Genomic DNA, 16,698 nt, shown 5'->3' on the forward strand with positions numbered 1-16,698 from the left:
GTGAGAGAAGGCAATAGAAGGGGGGGGCAGTTGAAGAGCTGGAAGTTTCGGGAAAGGAGGCGAAGCTAAGAAGAGTGGGATAAAGTATTTCCAAAAGACAACATATACAGATAATTACAGAATCTGAGAATTTGGGAGTACAAAGGGCTTTTGGAGATATGACAGCAAAATACCCTTATTAAGCTACAAACTTAAGCCTGACTTGCCCCCAAGTTACTAGTTAAAAGCTAAGAGAGGCCTTAAAGAGGCAAGTCTCCCAGTTTCAGAGTTCTTTTTCCTATGTACCTCTTTTTCTTCTCAGCTCCAAGTAAAGACATGTAGGCCTGAGAATCTCCAAGAAAGGAGGAGACCTAGCCCAAATGGCTGGAAAAAAAACTTATACAGCATCCCCAAGGAAGAGATGCTACGTGCATGTAAAGCACAGCAGCTCTGAGACCTCTGCTTTCCATCAGCCTCCGAAAGTACCAGCCATTGTGTTATGATGCCCCAAATTAAGCTGATTAAAAGGAGAGCCATAATGCTCGTCTGTCAGCCTGGACAGGTGGCTCTCCACAGCACTGGAGGTCGGGCAAGCCTCCAGCTTTGACGATGACAGGCCCCCTCCTTGCCCACGCCCCCAGCCCCGGAGCCCTGACAGCTGTGTTTGTGATCTCCAGCTCGTTACATGGGCCCCGGACTTCCTCTGCTTGCTGGCTCCAGCTCTGCACCCTGCACCCTCCTCTGCCTCCATGAATGAGCTGACGGAACTCCTACCATTAGCCCTCAGTGTAACTGCATCACTCCATTGTCACCACACACGCACTGCACTCAACAGGGGTACAAAGAGCTGAATGAGCCCCAGACCCGCAGCCAACTCAGGCAGAGACAACTTAGGAAACTATCTCATTCTTCCTTTCTTCACAGGCTGTTTGGCTTATTTCCTTGCATACCAAATGAGTCCCACAGAAAAATAAGGCAAGTGAGGGAAGCACCAGCCTCCAGTTCTACCCACTCCCCCCTGCAACCCCCAGCTTCCTTTCCAGCAACTCTTCACAAGGTTCTTGACCACAGGCCCTGTATGGTCCACAGGGGACAGTCTCAGTAGGATTGGCCTTTAGGATAAGCTATGCTGTGAGGTGTTGGGGCTTCTAGGTAAGGGGAGCCAAGACACAATGCTAGGGACCCCAGGAGTAATGCAGTCAAAAGAGACACTTCTTCCACTTCACTGTGAGCTGTTGCAACAGCTCGGTGACAACCAGGGTCATCACTTGCCACAATGACCCCCAGGAAGGGATAAGCTCAGGACCTTCTCTGGGCGACATTCAGAATGTAAGACAGCTTTGATGTAACCTAGGTGGAAGAGGACAGATATAATGCCCAGGTGACATTATAAGTCTATGTCTCTCTGTTAAATACTTTCCAATAATTTCACGACATCATCACAACCTGTCAGTTTCAATTCTACTTTTTCATTAGGGAGTCAGTAAAATTGTGTCACGTGAAAATGAAATGACTTGTTTTAAGAGAAAGTCAGATAAATCTTTCCAAGGACCCTAACACACAATTAACGTTAAGAAATAACATCGCTTTCGGAAAAAAGCCATGGAGAGACCAGAGGATAATAAACACCCTTGGACCCCCGTGCCCACGCTCTGTTCTGTTCCTCCCTGGCCCTCGGCAGTGCTCCCCAACACCCCTGCCAGGGGCTCTGCAGAGAGAGCCCAGTAAAAGCTGGGTCTTGCTCAAGAAGTTCCACAGACAAGTGGAGAGTGAGATAAACGCTGGCACAAGGCATGAGTGGAGTGCCCGGGGGACGGAAGAGGAGCCCTGACTCTGCCGGGGAAGCAGGGAAAGGTTCAAGGGGACCGGGGCAGCTGATCCCTCCTCCCACACGTACCCTTGGCAACGGAAGCCCGGTGGAGGTATCACCAAAAGCCAGAACTGTGTCTCTGGCTGGTGCCTGTTTTTAGCAACACTTATGAGTGGAAGGAAAAAGTACTTAAAATATACCACCCTCTGAGACTTTTATTCCCTGTAAAACTGTCAGGCTTCTCACTCAGCTTTCTGTTTGGAATGAAGCGTTCTGGTTTATTTTGGCAACCAGAGGGAGCAACAAAGACCAACTTTCTCAGAGCCGCATGGGTCCCTTCCATCAAAGCTTTCTGCAGTGGCCAGGGAGCTGCAGAAGCTCATCTGGCTGTCTCAAACCAATCAAGGGACCCCCTTTTCAACAGTTTGATCCCTGGAAATCCCGACACAGCGAAGACTGTGAGCTCGAAGAGACCACAAATGACAAGGTGCCAGGGCAGGCAGAGAGCTGCGGGATTCCAGGGTAAGATGCTGGCTCCTCCTGATTCTCATTCAGTGCCTAGAGCTGGGGGCGGGGGGGGGGTAGTGCAATGCTGCATGCCTGACTTCCTGGTGGGAGAGCCCCAGACGAACCTGTGGGCCTTTCACAGCATGGCCCAGGGACACTGTATGCATGTGTACTGGTACACCTGTGTTCTATGTGACAAAATGTGGGTAACATAAGAATTTACAGTCAATCACTTTTCAGTGTGCACTGGCACCAAGGCCATTCAGTCTGCTGGGCCAGCACCAGCATGTCCCGCCCCAGAACTTTGTCACCAGCCCAGACTGAACCCCACACCCATCACCAGCACCTCTCTGTACCCCCACCCACCCCTGTCCCAAGGCCGTGGTCACCTGTAGTCTGCCTTCTGTTTGTATGGATTTGACTATTCTGGGAAGCTCGTATTAAGTGGAATTGTAAAATAGTTGCCTGTTTGTGTCTGCCTTATTTCACTCAGCATGTTTTCAAGATCTGACCACATTTGTAGCTTGCACCAGAACTTCATTTCTTTTTAAGGCTGAGTAACGTTGTTGCACGTTCAGGACACTTGTTGTTTTTCCATTCCACAGGCATTTTCTGTCCAGTTTAGGCAGCTGGGAAGCCTGCATTTTACATCCGGCCTGGTGAGCACCTTCCTGAGTTGATTTTCTACTGCATGTATAGCTTCTAACACATTATTTGCCATCCACTCATTTGTGATCTGCATTTGGGAGGGTTTTACATACTTCATTCCTGATTCTCCATACTGTTGCTAGGTTGAAGGCAGGAAACTCATCTTTTATTTTCCATGCACCAGCCACCCCCATCCCTCCCAACTTCTACCGTGGGACCTGGGGCCCATGCCCTGCTCACAACGCAACAGCCTGCAGCAAGCGGGCCTTCCATGCACACTTCCAGAAGAGAGTGGGGAGTAAGTGGGCGAATGAAACATACCACTTCTTAACTCACAAAATGGTAACAGAGCTCAGGGAAAAAACTCACCTCCCTCTAAAAGCTAAGGCATTCTAAATGCTAGCCCTTACATACTCCTTCACTCTAAGCTGCAGCGCTTCAGAGAACACAGGCTGATGAGTGGGAGGAGGCTCGGCCCGGCCCTGGAAGTGAGGCATACACAGATTGCCTGGCTCAAGGCTGCTGAAGCCTTTCCGCTAAGAACTTTCTCAGCAAGAGAATAACCAGAGATAAGCTTGGAGCTTACTGAGGGCTTGAATTGTTCTCTGAAAAAAAGGTATAAATTTAAATTTTAGATTCCATTAGGTACATGCTTGTTTTTTTAATATTAAAGTGTTCAACCCCAGGCCCACCTGTGAGAAGGAGGCACACCCATGCACCCAGTTAACAGCTGGGGTTTATGAAACTGAGGGGTGGTGTGCATTCACCCAGTCTGCAGCCGACTAGAGTGGACTGGCTACATTGTGCCCCAAAGGGGCAACACAGTTTCTGCAGGACACAAGAGCCTAGTTCGCAGTTCTGAAATGCAAGGTGTAGTCCGAGAGCCTTGGTGGCACCCCAACAGTGACCTCTGTCCATTTGAAACTAGTAAGGGGTGACAAAGAGAGGGATGGGAGAAGGCTGGACACCCACTGAGTGGGGCAGCAGGTATGGAAGTATCTGAAAAGGTTACAGTGCCTGGGGGTCAAACTCCTGTCCCTGACATTTTTGTCTCTGGGGGGGGGGGTCAAGGAAGGGCTTGTCCTAAGCTGGTTGGGAGTCTTCGTTGCAAGGCAGCTGCAATGGGAGATGTTCAGAAAAGGGAGGAAGTGTGCCATTTCTACAACCATTAAGTTCTGTCCAAGGTTTGTCTCCAGAGGATTCAAAAAGCCTTCTTCACCTGAAGCTGCACAGGAGGAGTCATTTCCATCTGTATTCTGGAAACCACAGTTCGAAGCCTGCATTTTGGAGCCAACATTTTAAAAGCCTATCTGAGAACCACCAGAGGAGGGCCTGGGTTTGCTGTAGCACACCTTCAACACCTCCCCGAGTTGTCTCCTGTGGGTGGTCAGAATTGCCAAGGTGGGTGGGTGAGAAAGCAGCAGCCTTGGGCTCTCTGGGGTTTAACCTTCTGCTCAGCGTCCCTGGTGGAAGCAATGGCCACAGGCCTGTCAACCACATTATCCCTAACTCAATATATTTCCACGGCATGACATTCAGAATCCCCCTGGAACACCCAGAGGGACCATCACAAAGTTCCCCTGCATTCCTGAGCCTCACCATGGTGACTCACAAGGGCCTTGGAGCTGACGCCCCGCTCTCGAGGTGCCTTTAAACCAAAGGCCTTTTTCAAATAAAAAGATCCCAGAGCTGCAGCAAGGATGGAGTGCAAAGTTCCCAGACCCCCATGAGAGCTTCCAGGTTCTAGTCCCAGCCCTGCCACTGCCCCCAGCACCCTTCCCCCACCTCCCAGGCTGGCTACCTCAGCGCTCTCACCTCCCAACCTCCCAGAACCACCCTGGCTTGGACCTTCTGAGGACTGCAACCTCTTGAGGCTGAGAAAGAGCTTCACTTGACCCTGATCTGTCTCAAAACCTTTCTTCTGGTAAGGAGTTTCCAACTCCAACAACCAGAGTACAGCCTCTGGGCCTTCCAACGGGCACTCAGCATGGAAAAATCTACATCTAAGAATAGTTCCTTGCATTTGCATGGCACTGTATTCTTTTCACAGTGCTTTCTAATCCATTACCAGGTTGAACAAAAGGGAAGCAAAGTAGGCAGGCAGGGTCAAGGGGTCGGTCAAGGCTGACACCATTCTCGTGTGTGTGTGTGTGTGGGGGGGGGGGATCTGCATGTCCACCCCTCCAGGACCGCAGATCCTTGCTCTGGCTGCCCCTTCCCCTCCCTGTGCCTTCCGGCCCTTGTGCGAGCAGACACAAGGGCTCCACAGTGGAGCACAGAGAGCCCCACGCACACGCACACGCACACGGAAAGGAAGCGACGATTCCGAGGTACCGGGAAGCTCATGCTATGGGCGTTATGAAGGAAAGTGAGTAACCAGCTTGCCCTCCCTCTTGCATCCGTCTGCTAAGTTCTTTGCTCCATGAATGGCACACAGACTTTCAAAACCTTCAGAAAAGGCCTTACCTGCTGGATTTTGTACTTCTTTGAATGGCTCTTTTATCAAAGAAACCAGAACAACAAAAATACCTCCCACACATTCATCAAAGCGTCTCCTTCCCTGAGCCGAGAAAGGAGACGTGGTCACAACCAAGAAGGTGGCCACCACCTACCACGTCGGTGTTGGTGATCTTGGCCAGCAGCTCCACCAGGGCATCACCAGTGAGCGAGCTCACTTCCTCATCCTGCTGCAGCCCACAGATGGCAGCCCCCACACTTCCAGTCGCAATCATCGATGGTGGGTACATGGCGAACTTGAAATCTGCGAAAACAAGAGGCAGAAGGTCAGGGCATGCACAGGAAGGGCTGGGATCCAGGAGCTCCCCAGCCTGAAGATGCTCCGAAACTGAATGGGGTGGATCGGCTGCCCAAGTGACCCCAAGCCTACAGACCCTACTTCCTGAGACTTGCATGCACAGGTCACCCTTCCTTTATTCTCCAACCCTCAGCACCCAAGGAGAGTACACAGGAATATCACTTGAGATCAACCATTGCACCCCCATCAGATGGGTAAGTTGGTTTAGATTTTATGGCCCGAAGATCCCATTTTCTTGCTGGGGGAAAAAAAGTAGTTTGCTAAAGAAGAGCAAGATGAGGGTAAATCTGTAGGGCCCCAACCCCCTCTACTCCCACTTCTACAAAAGTGAATACAGAGGATGCTCCCACTGTACAGAAGGCTCATCTGGGGAGCCTACATGGCTCTGTCTTCTCTGAGTACTCCTCAAAAGGAGCTGGTGGCCAGCAGGGAGCAGGTTGCCCCTGCGCTGTCCACTGAGGGGGCACAGTCCACACAGCAGCCACATAAGGTGCACACAATTATTACACTAGTGTTGTGGAGGAGAAATCGGACACTTCTAACCATCTGAAACGACCCCTCCGCCTGCCTTGTGTTGATGTGTTAAAGAGATTAGTCTGCTCACTCCTAGTCACAGTCCTGGAGTGGAACATATCTTGCCCAGTGAGCTACCTCTAGTGTGAGCTTCACTCCAGGGAATTTGCTACAAGTGGAAGTGGGGTGGGGTGTATAGAGGGGAGACATGGGTTGCACTGCAACTTACAGCATAAATATTAGGTTGAACCTTCACAAGCAGTTCCAACTAGTATTTCCTCTTCTTCCCATATAATGCCAGATTGTAACACAGTCCACAGAAGCACTTTTACCAGTGACCACACTGTCCAGTACAAGTGAGTGGTGTTCTTAGGAACATGCCAATCGCTGCCCTGCACACGCCTCCCTCCTGACCCTGCTGAGTCCCATGAACACAGCAGGCTTGGCCATCTGACAGATCAACGGTCTGTCTTGTCTTTCTCCTTGGCTTTCTTTCCTTAGCCCACTCACCATTTCCACCCCTTGAGGGACACACACTATGATGTTCTGCCCGAATCTGCTGCCCACCAGCTCCTCCAGTCCGTCTCCATCCCCACGGACGCTAACAAAGCCAAGTCCCCTGCCTCCTACTCTGCTGTAGGTCCCTTCCACATGGGGTCACAGGAGTGTTTCTCTGCCCAATAACCTAATTAGCTTCCCCCTGTGACATTCATAATGCAGAGGAGGAAGCCAGCCCATGGCCCTGGGCCCACAGAAGGCTGGGTGGGAGCATCTGGCCGGGAAGGGCAGGAGGGTATCCCTGGCCTCCCTTCCCTTCACTTAGGCCTCAGACCAGAGATATCCACCTCATGTGTACCTATCGTTCTCATCCCTCTCCGTGCAAAACTAACTCCTATTTATGGCAAATTAATTAATGTCTGGAAGCCAGGAGGTATATACAGGTGGTCCAGGGGTGCAGCAGGCACTGGAGTTAAGCAGGACTATAGTGGCTTCTTGTTTTGCTAAAAAAACACGAAGGAGGGCGTCCTAGTGGTACTGTCCTCTATCCCCCCAAACGGGGAGCACAGTGTGCATGAAGACAGCTGCCTGCTGACAGATCGGGGTAGCACAGAGTCCTCCCAGGGCGAGAGGAGCTGCTAGAAGTCAGGCTAGCTGCTGCTCCACTGCCACCCTTTATGGCAGCAGACCAGTGTGATCTGGAGCCTGGAGCAGCTGCCCAGCTGGCGTGCTTCATCAGACAGGAGGCGACATGGGCACTAAGAAGCCAGGTGCAGACTGTGGGACCTTGAACCAGTCACTTCCTCACTCAGCCCCTGGAATGCCATGTGTCTCATTCAGGGTGAGGTTAAAATCAGCCTTTCTTCTAACCTCCAGGTGCAACTCATTAGCGGGTTTTGAAATTCATTAGTGAGGCATGCCAGCATTTTTGGTTGTTGTTTAATGGATAAGAATAGGATAGAAAGTATCAGGAGGTAGTGCATGTAGTAAGAGTAAATACCATTTTGAGGAACTTTGTAATAGTCTGACCTATTTATGTGTCTCCTGTGTTGTGTTATAAAATGTCTTTGTCCCCTTACTGTTTAGGTCAAAAAGTTTAAAGACCTTAGGCTAGCTAATCTCCCAGGCACCTTCCAGCTCTCATTTGTTTTTTTACTCAAATACCTGGAATAAGAACCACGCCCAAAGAGAAAAGCAGGGAAGGGACAGTGGATGGCAGCATGGCTCCCACCAGCCAGCAGTCACAAGGCATCTCATTCGGCACTGCATCAGGGGCTACCCCAGGACCACCTCACAGACACATCCCTCTGCTGGTGGGGAAACAGCAGAGAAAAACAAAAGACTGTAACATCTGAAGGGTCGTGTCCTTGCAATAGCTCTAGACAGCCAACCCCCATGCTCACCCATTAAAGGTTCTACCTAATCCAGCCATTCCTGGAAACCTTAAAACTTTGGCTACACGACTGGACTGAGAAATGCTCATGATATCCACTTAAGGTGGGGGGAGGCAGAAAAACATGCATGGGTGTTAATATCACAAGCTTTCATAAGTATATAAATATATACATGCATAGAGATGAACTACAAGCATACACGAAAAATGTGTATATGAAGTTTGCTACCATTAGGTTGAAGAAATAAAATGCTGTAAATTTTCCTTTAGTATCATTTTACTTTTTAACAAGTAAAAATCTGTAAGGCTCTTGGTCAAAAATTCTAAGAAGCCGCATCTTAGTACAGAAGACACTCAGAGTGAGACTCTGTCTCCACCCTCAGCTGCCCACCGGGACAGGTGAGATGTCTGTGATCCCTGAGATCCCTCCTTCTCCTGAAGCAGAGTGAGAAGCAACAAACTTGCCAGTGACCCATTCTGATTGAGTTATTACAACATGTTCCTCGCTGTTCCCGACAACGCAGATGGTCCCCCAGCACAGTGGTACGGCATGGCACGGTGCATGCCAAATGACTCGGTGTACACATGGGTAACTTCTACAGAAACTTCTCAAGGAAAGGAGGCACCGAAGTGGACAGAAGCACTGGAGACACTTAGGTGTATTCTCCAAGGAGTTGGGTAGGATTTGGGCAGCAGAGCCACGGAGCTCCAAGAACCGGAAGGGGGATGCATGGAGGCTGATGCCCTAGAGCTGTGTGGAGACAGGCACACTACCTGACCTCTGAGCCTCTGATTTCTCACCTGCAAATGAGGGTAATAATTATACCCACCTCACAGGGTTGGTCTGGGGACCAACTAAAATAATTCACGTAGAAGAACAGAGCCTGGCTCATGGTAAACAACCTGTCAGCCGATGCCATACCCTCATCGTCCTCACCACCACTGTCCTTACCGCTGGGACCCGCTATGGAGTTGTGATGGGCAGCTCTGACTGCTGGGGAGTCTGTCCGGGGGGAGTGAGGAGGAGGGCACCTGCACCCCAGACTGTGGGCCGGCACCGAGCGAGCACAGGCCACACATGCCCAGGCCGGGAGGACGCAGACTCTGTGCTACCTGGAGAATCTACCGAGCCCACTGGTGGATAAATCCCAGAAGTAACCTCGTCGAGTCCCCAGCGACATGTGCTGATTTGTCAGCAATGGGAACAGCTGAAAGCGCACAGGGGAACAGAAAGAGGTCGTGGGCATACAATCAATGAAAGACAAAACGTGGCAACTCTCCTCCCAGTACAGTCCATGCTCATTCAGGTGTGCTCCACCCAAGCCAAAGAATGATGCCCGCGCGGGCGCGCGCGCACACACACACACACACACACACACACACACACACACACGACGCCTCTGCCTCTGGCACAACCTCCCCCAGGCTAGTGAGGTGGTGGGGGTAGGGGGTGCACCTGAGGGGAACCCAGCTCCACGGTGAATGCAGGCGGCTCTGAGCCATCTGCTTGCTCATCCGTGTGGTAGGGAAAGTGAAATATTAGTAACAATGTAAAATTCATCTACTGTGAAACATTTCCTTCATCGATACCAGTGAATCAATGAAATCTTGAGAGGTTAACTGACTTGTCTAATGTCTAATGCTGGGCCTGGGGTTAAGGCCAGAACTTTCGGACTCTGGACCCAGTGATCTTTATAACTTACCAGAAGGCAAATACTCCTCACGGTCACCTGGGGAACACAGGGTCCTCTCTCCTATCAGGGGTGGAAAAAAAGCCCAGGAGAGCGAGCCCTGGCTGAAGGGTGAAAGGGGTGGGCACTGGTCCCAGCCACCAGCGAGCTGTGCCAGCCACGCAAGCGGTTCTCACCAGCCAAGGGCACCACAGGGCCTGGAGGCCACTGGGATCCTTCATCAGGGCAAGGCATTGAGACGTGCGCATGTTTGTCGGCTTGGCGTTTGAACTGCTTGTTAAGGTTTCACTGCAGAAAGAGTTATGCACTAAACAGGTTTAAAATCATTGATTCCATGGCCTTGCGGGTAAATTTAGCACAGACGGTTTTGACCCTGGTGGCCAAATCCTTGAAGTACAAGAACGATTGCTTTGCTTTTGCTCACCACTAGAGGGCGAGAGGCTGAAGGGCCCAAGAAAAGAGAATTGACCCACTCAGGCATTTATCTGTCTCTACTCCCTTCCCTCCAACCTGCAGTCAGGTGGAAGTTAAAAAGGCCAGAACCCAGGTTGCTCCCCAGCCAACGAATGACGCTGGCAGAACACACCTGACCTACCATCCCCAGAATAACACACCCTGTCCTTGTGAGGCAAGGATGCCATGACTAAGTAATGCCAATTTAACTCCAAAGGCCTCAGTGTGAGGAAGAGGGGAGGGAGAGTCTGGAGAATGGCAAGATGCCTGCTCTCATTCATCTGACAGCTAGATGGGAAGTGAGATAGCCCACATTACACTGCTTGTCCCCACAGGGGGGCACTTACAGAACCAAGAGTCTGGGTTCTCCCCAGTTCAACTGGCCACTTCCCCTCAGCCCCATGACCTTTCGGCTGTGGAGGCCACTGGAGGCTCACAGCTGGAAAGGCAGTTTCAATTCTTCCTTCCCGGCAACGAGGGAGGCCAGCCTCCCTTTCTGGATCGGAGGCCAAGGCCCGACCCTCCCTGGGCCCCCACTGTCTCACTGTAATGGTACCTGCTGGTAGAAAGTCATGATGCTCCCTGGGCAAATCCAGGAGGAGGTCCAGGAGAGCACAGAGTCACCACTGTCACAGGGGCTCAGTCCCTGAGGAGGGAGCCTGGGGAGGGGCCCTCCTGTGTTGGCACCAATAGCCTAGTGGCTCATCTTGAGGAGATGTGGGGTATCATGGGCAGGGAGGTTAAGCATTTACTTCCCCACTCCCACACCAACATCAAACTCAATGCCACTGGCTCTTCTAGACTAACTGGAATCATCTGTGGAGCATTTTTTCCTGCCTCAAGAAATCTCCTGCCCCAGCCGAGTGGCCTCAGCGGCTCAGAGAGACGTCCCACACGCCAGAAGGCTGTGGGGTGGGTCCGTGGTCGGGGCGGGTCTGTGGTCGGGGCGGGTCCGTGGTTGGGGCCTATACAGTCGGGGTGCATATGGAAGGCAACAGACTGATGTTATTCTCTCACATCAACATTTCTCTGTTTCTCCCTTCTCCTCTCTCTAAAAAACCAATAAACATGCCCTTCGGTGAGGATTTTTTAAAAAAGAGGGAGAAACCTCTTAAGGCAAGAGTGCAAACCTTCCCTGCTCACAGACCGGGGGGCCCCACCATGAGAGCTATAAGCAGGGGGTGCTGAAGCTCTGCATCCAGGATGCTCGCCCAGAATCAGAGCTGTGGGGAAGGGGATGTCAGAAGCTAGCAGTTGCGAAGGCCGAGGCCTCACCCCACTGCCTCCGCTGCCCAGGGCAGCTCAGAGGGAACTGCCAGGCAGTTTGAGGCAATCTCTTCTCCAGAAGCCACTTTGGGCTGAGCAGGGAAGGGCAGGAGGGCACCTCTCTGTCTTGCCACCATCTTGCCCTTCAGCCCCTGGAAGGAAGGCTGACTTTCCGTTACCCTTCCTGAGGCCCCTCGGTGCGCTCCGGCTCGGTTCTCTGTTCCCCTTTCACACACACACACGCTCTCCGCAGACTGCACAACCACTGCCAGCTCTTTCACAACCAGCTTCTGCCTGAAACAAGCCACGCAGCCTGAGTGAGGCCGCCCCCCCCTCCAGACCCCAGCGGGCCTCAGAAGAAGCAGGTGCTTCTTCAGCTCCATGACAGAAGACCCAGGATTTCGGGGAAAGATGTGACATATAGGCAGCAGGCTGGAGGAGCTCAGTGTCACACCTACCTGTGGTTCTCAGTGACTCTGCACCTGCTACTTACCAGTCGGTCCTGGGCACGCCCCCAACCATCACACTCTGACCCCAGAATGTAGAATCTCATCTAACTAGAGGGTGTTTCTTTCGAAAAAAAGCAGCCCTTGGCTTTTGTCCTGTCCATCCGACTGTGTGAACCTGCACACAGTGGGGATTCTGTATGACCCACTCACTCACACCAGCCCGAGGGTGGGTCAGGGAAAGGGACAGGGACACCCTTTCTAGACTCTGGACACTTCTGAGAAACTCCCTCTGCTCTGACCAGTCCCATCCCTGGGGCTTAGTACCTGGCCCGTGGTTTTCCACTTGGTGAGAGGTGTTCTTTCTCCTGTCCGTCCCCATCCCCCACCCAAAGCCAGCTCCAGGCTCCCGAAAGGAAGGCAATCTTTGTGACTTCCTCTGCCTCCCCTCAGACTTCCGTCCTCAGTCCCTGAATCCCAGGCTCCCTATTCTGGCCCCAAAGTTGGCAGCCACCCCAAAGATCTGGGTAAGAAGGCCAGAAGTGGGGGATGGGATCCCCAATTTTGGAGAACGGGCCTTTACAGAACCTGGGCAGCTGTCCACGCCTGGGTTACTCTACCCGCCAACCCTATCCCAATCACAGGTCATAGAGGAGAGAGGAAAACGGGTGGACAGAACCCAAAAGGTCTGTCAGTCAAGAGACAAGGTCAAAGCGGAGCTCTGGCTATCAACAGCTGGGCAATGGGGGAACCGAGAGTCGGGGTCAGCTGTCCTGGGGCCAGAGAGAAAAGGACTGGTTGACCCCTCCCGCTACAGTGAATCACGGCATGGGAGAGCAAAGGGACAGCAGGGTCTGGGGGTCAAAATGACGAGTCAATGAGACCTGACCTCTGGGGTTCAGGACAGACAGTGGAAGGGAGGAAGCAGAAGAATGGCTACTGTCTAAAAGCAGCAAGAGTCCACAGGGGCTCTGAAGAACGGCCCCTCAGCTGCAGGAAGGGCAGCTGACTCTCCCACGAAGGGGCGCAGGATACACACCCGTGAGGCCTGGTCTGGACCTGGAAGGACCAAAGGAGGCCAGTAAAAGGAATCCTGAGCCCTGGAATCAAATGTGGGTGGCACGGAACCCTCCCTTCAAGCCGGTGAAGACAAAGCACAGGATGCCCACTGGGACCGGAGGAGGGAAAATAATCACATCCATCTCAGCTGGGACAGTGAAAGTCAGAAGGGCGGGCCTTTTCACAATTAGCACCACAGCACATTGCCCTACACATCCCCCAGTTCACAAGTACTTCTTGCATATCCTCTTCTGATTTTTACATCCCCAACCACTCTGAAAAGGCTGTGGAATCGTGAACTTACCAGCATGAAGATATGGAGGTTCAGAGAGGTTACGTGGCCTGTCTAAGGTCACCCGATATAAGTAGCAAAGCCCAACCTTTGACTGTGAACACTCAGCATATACACCACTGCATTTGTACGACCATCTGTGCACACTCAGGAGCAACAGGTAACACTGTGCTGAGGAAGTTAACCCCCCAGAGTTCTCACCCATACAATTCGTACTGCTCTTGGCAAACGTGAGCCAAACTCCCCTCCCGGAAAAACATCTGTCAGATCTTTACCAAATATTTCTGACTGTGAAAATATTAATTCTTGACATCTTTCCCTGGAATGGTTCAAGTCCCAGGTTCTCCCCCATGGCCACTACCGCAAGGAAAATGGTAGACACTGGCCAGGGTTCATTTTGAGACAGTACCAAACCATACTGCCTTTAGTTTACCTGGAAAATGCAAAGCAAATGGGCCAGTAAGCACTATGTATCAATTGTGGAATCAACGTGGTAGGTAGAAAAGTTTTCACGTGAAAAAGCCCACTGCCTGCTGTTGCCACTGCTATATATTAAAGCTGCAACCCAAGTCAAAAAAGGAGCACATGGGGGAGGTCATCAGAACTCAGGCTCAGAAAGTGAGTCCTTGCTGAAAGCAAACCAGGTTCACCCCCACACCCAGCAGAGGGAACAGCCAGGAGGCCACAAATGCCCTAGAATCCAGAGAATTTTTCTGGCCTCCCTTACCACTTCTCAGGGCAGGCAATGTATCTATCTCGACAGTGTTTCTTTCACCTACCTGTATTTGCCCCCACCCCCAAATTTCCTCTTAGGCTTATCTCCAAGCTATCCTTTTCCTCAAAAGATTAAAGATTTAAACACAACCAGAGAACAGTGTATATAATCTTCAAAGAGTACTTTAGATATCATAAAGAATATTTTAACAGGCACTATTTTTTTCCTTACCACACCTGTCCTCATAAACCATTTATGAGTTCAGTAGAGAATGAAAGTATGCCAGCTCATGTGAAGAAAAGAACAGCCCAAGAATGAAACCTTGGACTCTAGGCTACTCAGGACCACCCCTCCACTAGTCCCCAAGCCCCCCCCAGGGCTTTCCCTTGACCACACCCCCCAAAGGACTAACTGGCTCTTCAACCCAGCCCGCTCCTACCGGTGGCACACAGAGCAATGAAGGTCTGTGCATGCTTGCGGATCAGGGGCAGCTTCTCACTGGGCTGGGGCAGCCTGCGCAGGATGGGCTCGATGAAGTCATGAGGAGTGACTGCTGCCAGGTTCCACTTCAACTTCCCCAGAACCACCAGCTCCCACTCCTGGTGGGGAAGAGAGAAGAGAGGAGGATAAAATTCACGGGCTGACCTGGCATGGGGGCGACTGGCAGGTTGGGATCCAGAGTTTTAATGATGCTCATTAGGAAGCTACTAGATTGTAAGGCCGCCCATTTGTCAAAGTGCCCCTAAAGCTTTGAAGTTGCTGACAGCTCTTCTTGTGCTTCAAATGTCAGGCTCCACTGAAAATAATGAGAGCCCAGGTAGCAGCTGCCAAGATTCTCCTTTCTTCTGTTTCTTTTCCTCTCTGGCTGCCCTGCCCCCACCCAACCCTGACTCCCATGGGATGCTGTTGCCCGCCCGCCCAGAAAGCTGAACCTACAGTTCGATGCTGCCAAGGTCACTGTGGCCCTTGGGGAGTAGTTTATTGTATATGTCTCCATCACTGGATTAAGTCTTTTTATCCTCATGGAAAAATGATGCACACAGATAAAGCTCAAAATAAGGTTCCTTGGCCCAAATCCTTGGCAACCAATTAGCTTGCTTGTAGTTGGTGCCAAAAAGATGCCATTTTTCTCTGCTGTTAAAACTTTCCCCTCAATACGTACATGCGGAATCGCTGGGGCTATGATCTTCAGCCACGGAGCACCCTTTTACCTCCATGTTCCAAAGGCCTTTGCTGCCATGACTAAAGGACCAGGATGGCCATCAGCAACCCTACTGTGCACCTGAAGGTGCTTGTCTAGGGTTGCAGAATCTCTCAGTGCAAACTCTGAGGGGGAACAACACAACTTGCATCCCGGGGGCCTTTTGCCAGCAGTAATATGCCTTGCTTTTCTCCCTTATGGAGATATTTCTGGGGAATTTTGTCCAAAGGGAAACAAGCTGAGAAGAACGCCTTGAAAATGTGTAACTTAAGGGAAAATGGGCCTATCTACTGGTCATCTTCAGGAGCACAACAGGCAGAGAACCCAGCTTGCCATGCACTCTGCCCCCCACCCCTCAGCACACTGACTCCCTTCCCTTTGCTGGGCCAGGGACCAGGGCCCCAGGCCTGCTCCCCAGCACCCACTGACTGGGGGCCTGGGGCCTGGGCTGGTTCGCTTCCTCAGGCTCCGCTTTCTCAGCTGTACAATGCGAGGACTCCTCCAGATCCCCACTTCGGGGATAAAGAACAGGGGATGAAAAGGCATGTTTGTCTAGAGCAGTATAAATGAGCCTGGCTGGTCCTGGAAAAATTGGGGTGTCCCGAAGTACAACTCAGTCCACCATCATGTGGAAACAAATCAAACACATGAAGATTAGTGTTCCCGGTCTCCTGTGAGAAAAACAGACTGGTTGCCAATTTTAACAATCTTTTCTTTACCCAGTTTAAAGTCTGCCTTGGCTTTGTACAGAGTGTTGGGGTAAAACAAAATACCTCGCAGACTACTAAACAATCCGTGTCTTCTGAGACATCTTGAAATTTCAGCCCTTTCTGTCTCACTGGAGAATGTGAGTAAAAACCACCCATCTTGTACCATTATTAAAGGAAGCAGATCTCCCAGAAGAAAGCACCTTTCTGGGCCTCTCAGACCAAACCAGAAGCAGCTGAAATCTGGCAGCGGTTCAAAGGTGAAGTCATTCAGGCCCCTCTACATTCTCGGCAATTCCTCCCCCACCCTTGCACATGTCTGCCACTAGATGGCAGCACAGCCCCAGAAAGGAAGGCCTCTCACAAAGACCTCAGTGCTAGCAGCCAGTCGGCTCTGTGGACTTTGTGCAGGCCTTGCCAGTGAGAAGGGGGAAGGGGTTAGGAGGGGGCCCTCTTTTCTAAAGTGTAGAGAAAGGTGTGCAGACCACTGAAGGAGGTCCCCTTTACCAGTCCACTGTCGCCACATGGACGTCTTAAGTGTGCAGGTGTAGGGAAAAAGAGTTAGATTGGGTGGGGAACAGGCTTGCTGGTGGTCGCAGGGGCACAGCCCCGTTAGAGGGAGGAACCCATGTCTCTGATTCCTGCGACCAGGGCCACATTTTGACTGCTGCAAAGTCAGTGAGTTGATATTCAAAAACAGCTACT

At 51.5% G+C, this 16,698-nt stretch overlaps 1 protein-coding gene and 1 long non-coding RNA gene across 2 annotated transcripts in view; one reads left to right on the forward strand and one right to left on the reverse strand.

Annotated features, from left to right (window-relative positions):
- Positions 1 to 16,698, reverse strand: part of CCND2 (cyclin D2) — a 28,828-nt gene that overhangs the window by 9,121 nt on the left and 3,009 nt on the right. The window contains exons 3-4 of the mRNA XM_037152889.2: positions 14,525 to 14,684; positions 5,557 to 5,705 (exon numbers count right to left, since the gene is read on the reverse strand). Coding sequence (XP_037008784.1) covers positions 5,557 to 5,705; positions 14,525 to 14,684 — 309 coding nt within the window. The remainder of the gene's footprint in view (positions 1 to 5,556; positions 5,706 to 14,524; positions 14,685 to 16,698) is intronic.
- On the forward strand, positions 2,257 to 4,189 carry LOC128626910 (uncharacterized). The gene is made up of 3 exons (XR_008391023.1): positions 2,257 to 2,311; positions 2,902 to 2,955; positions 4,129 to 4,189. It is a non-coding gene; the product is annotated as an uncharacterized LOC128626910 (long non-coding RNA).

Source organism: Artibeus jamaicensis, unplaced genomic scaffold (assembly GCF_021234435.1).
Source record: "Artibeus jamaicensis isolate MK-2021 breed Jamaican fruit bat unplaced genomic scaffold, CSHL_Jam_final contig_1028, whole genome shotgun sequence".
In the NCBI taxonomy this organism is placed as follows: Eukaryota; Metazoa; Chordata; class Mammalia; order Chiroptera; family Phyllostomidae; genus Artibeus; species Artibeus jamaicensis.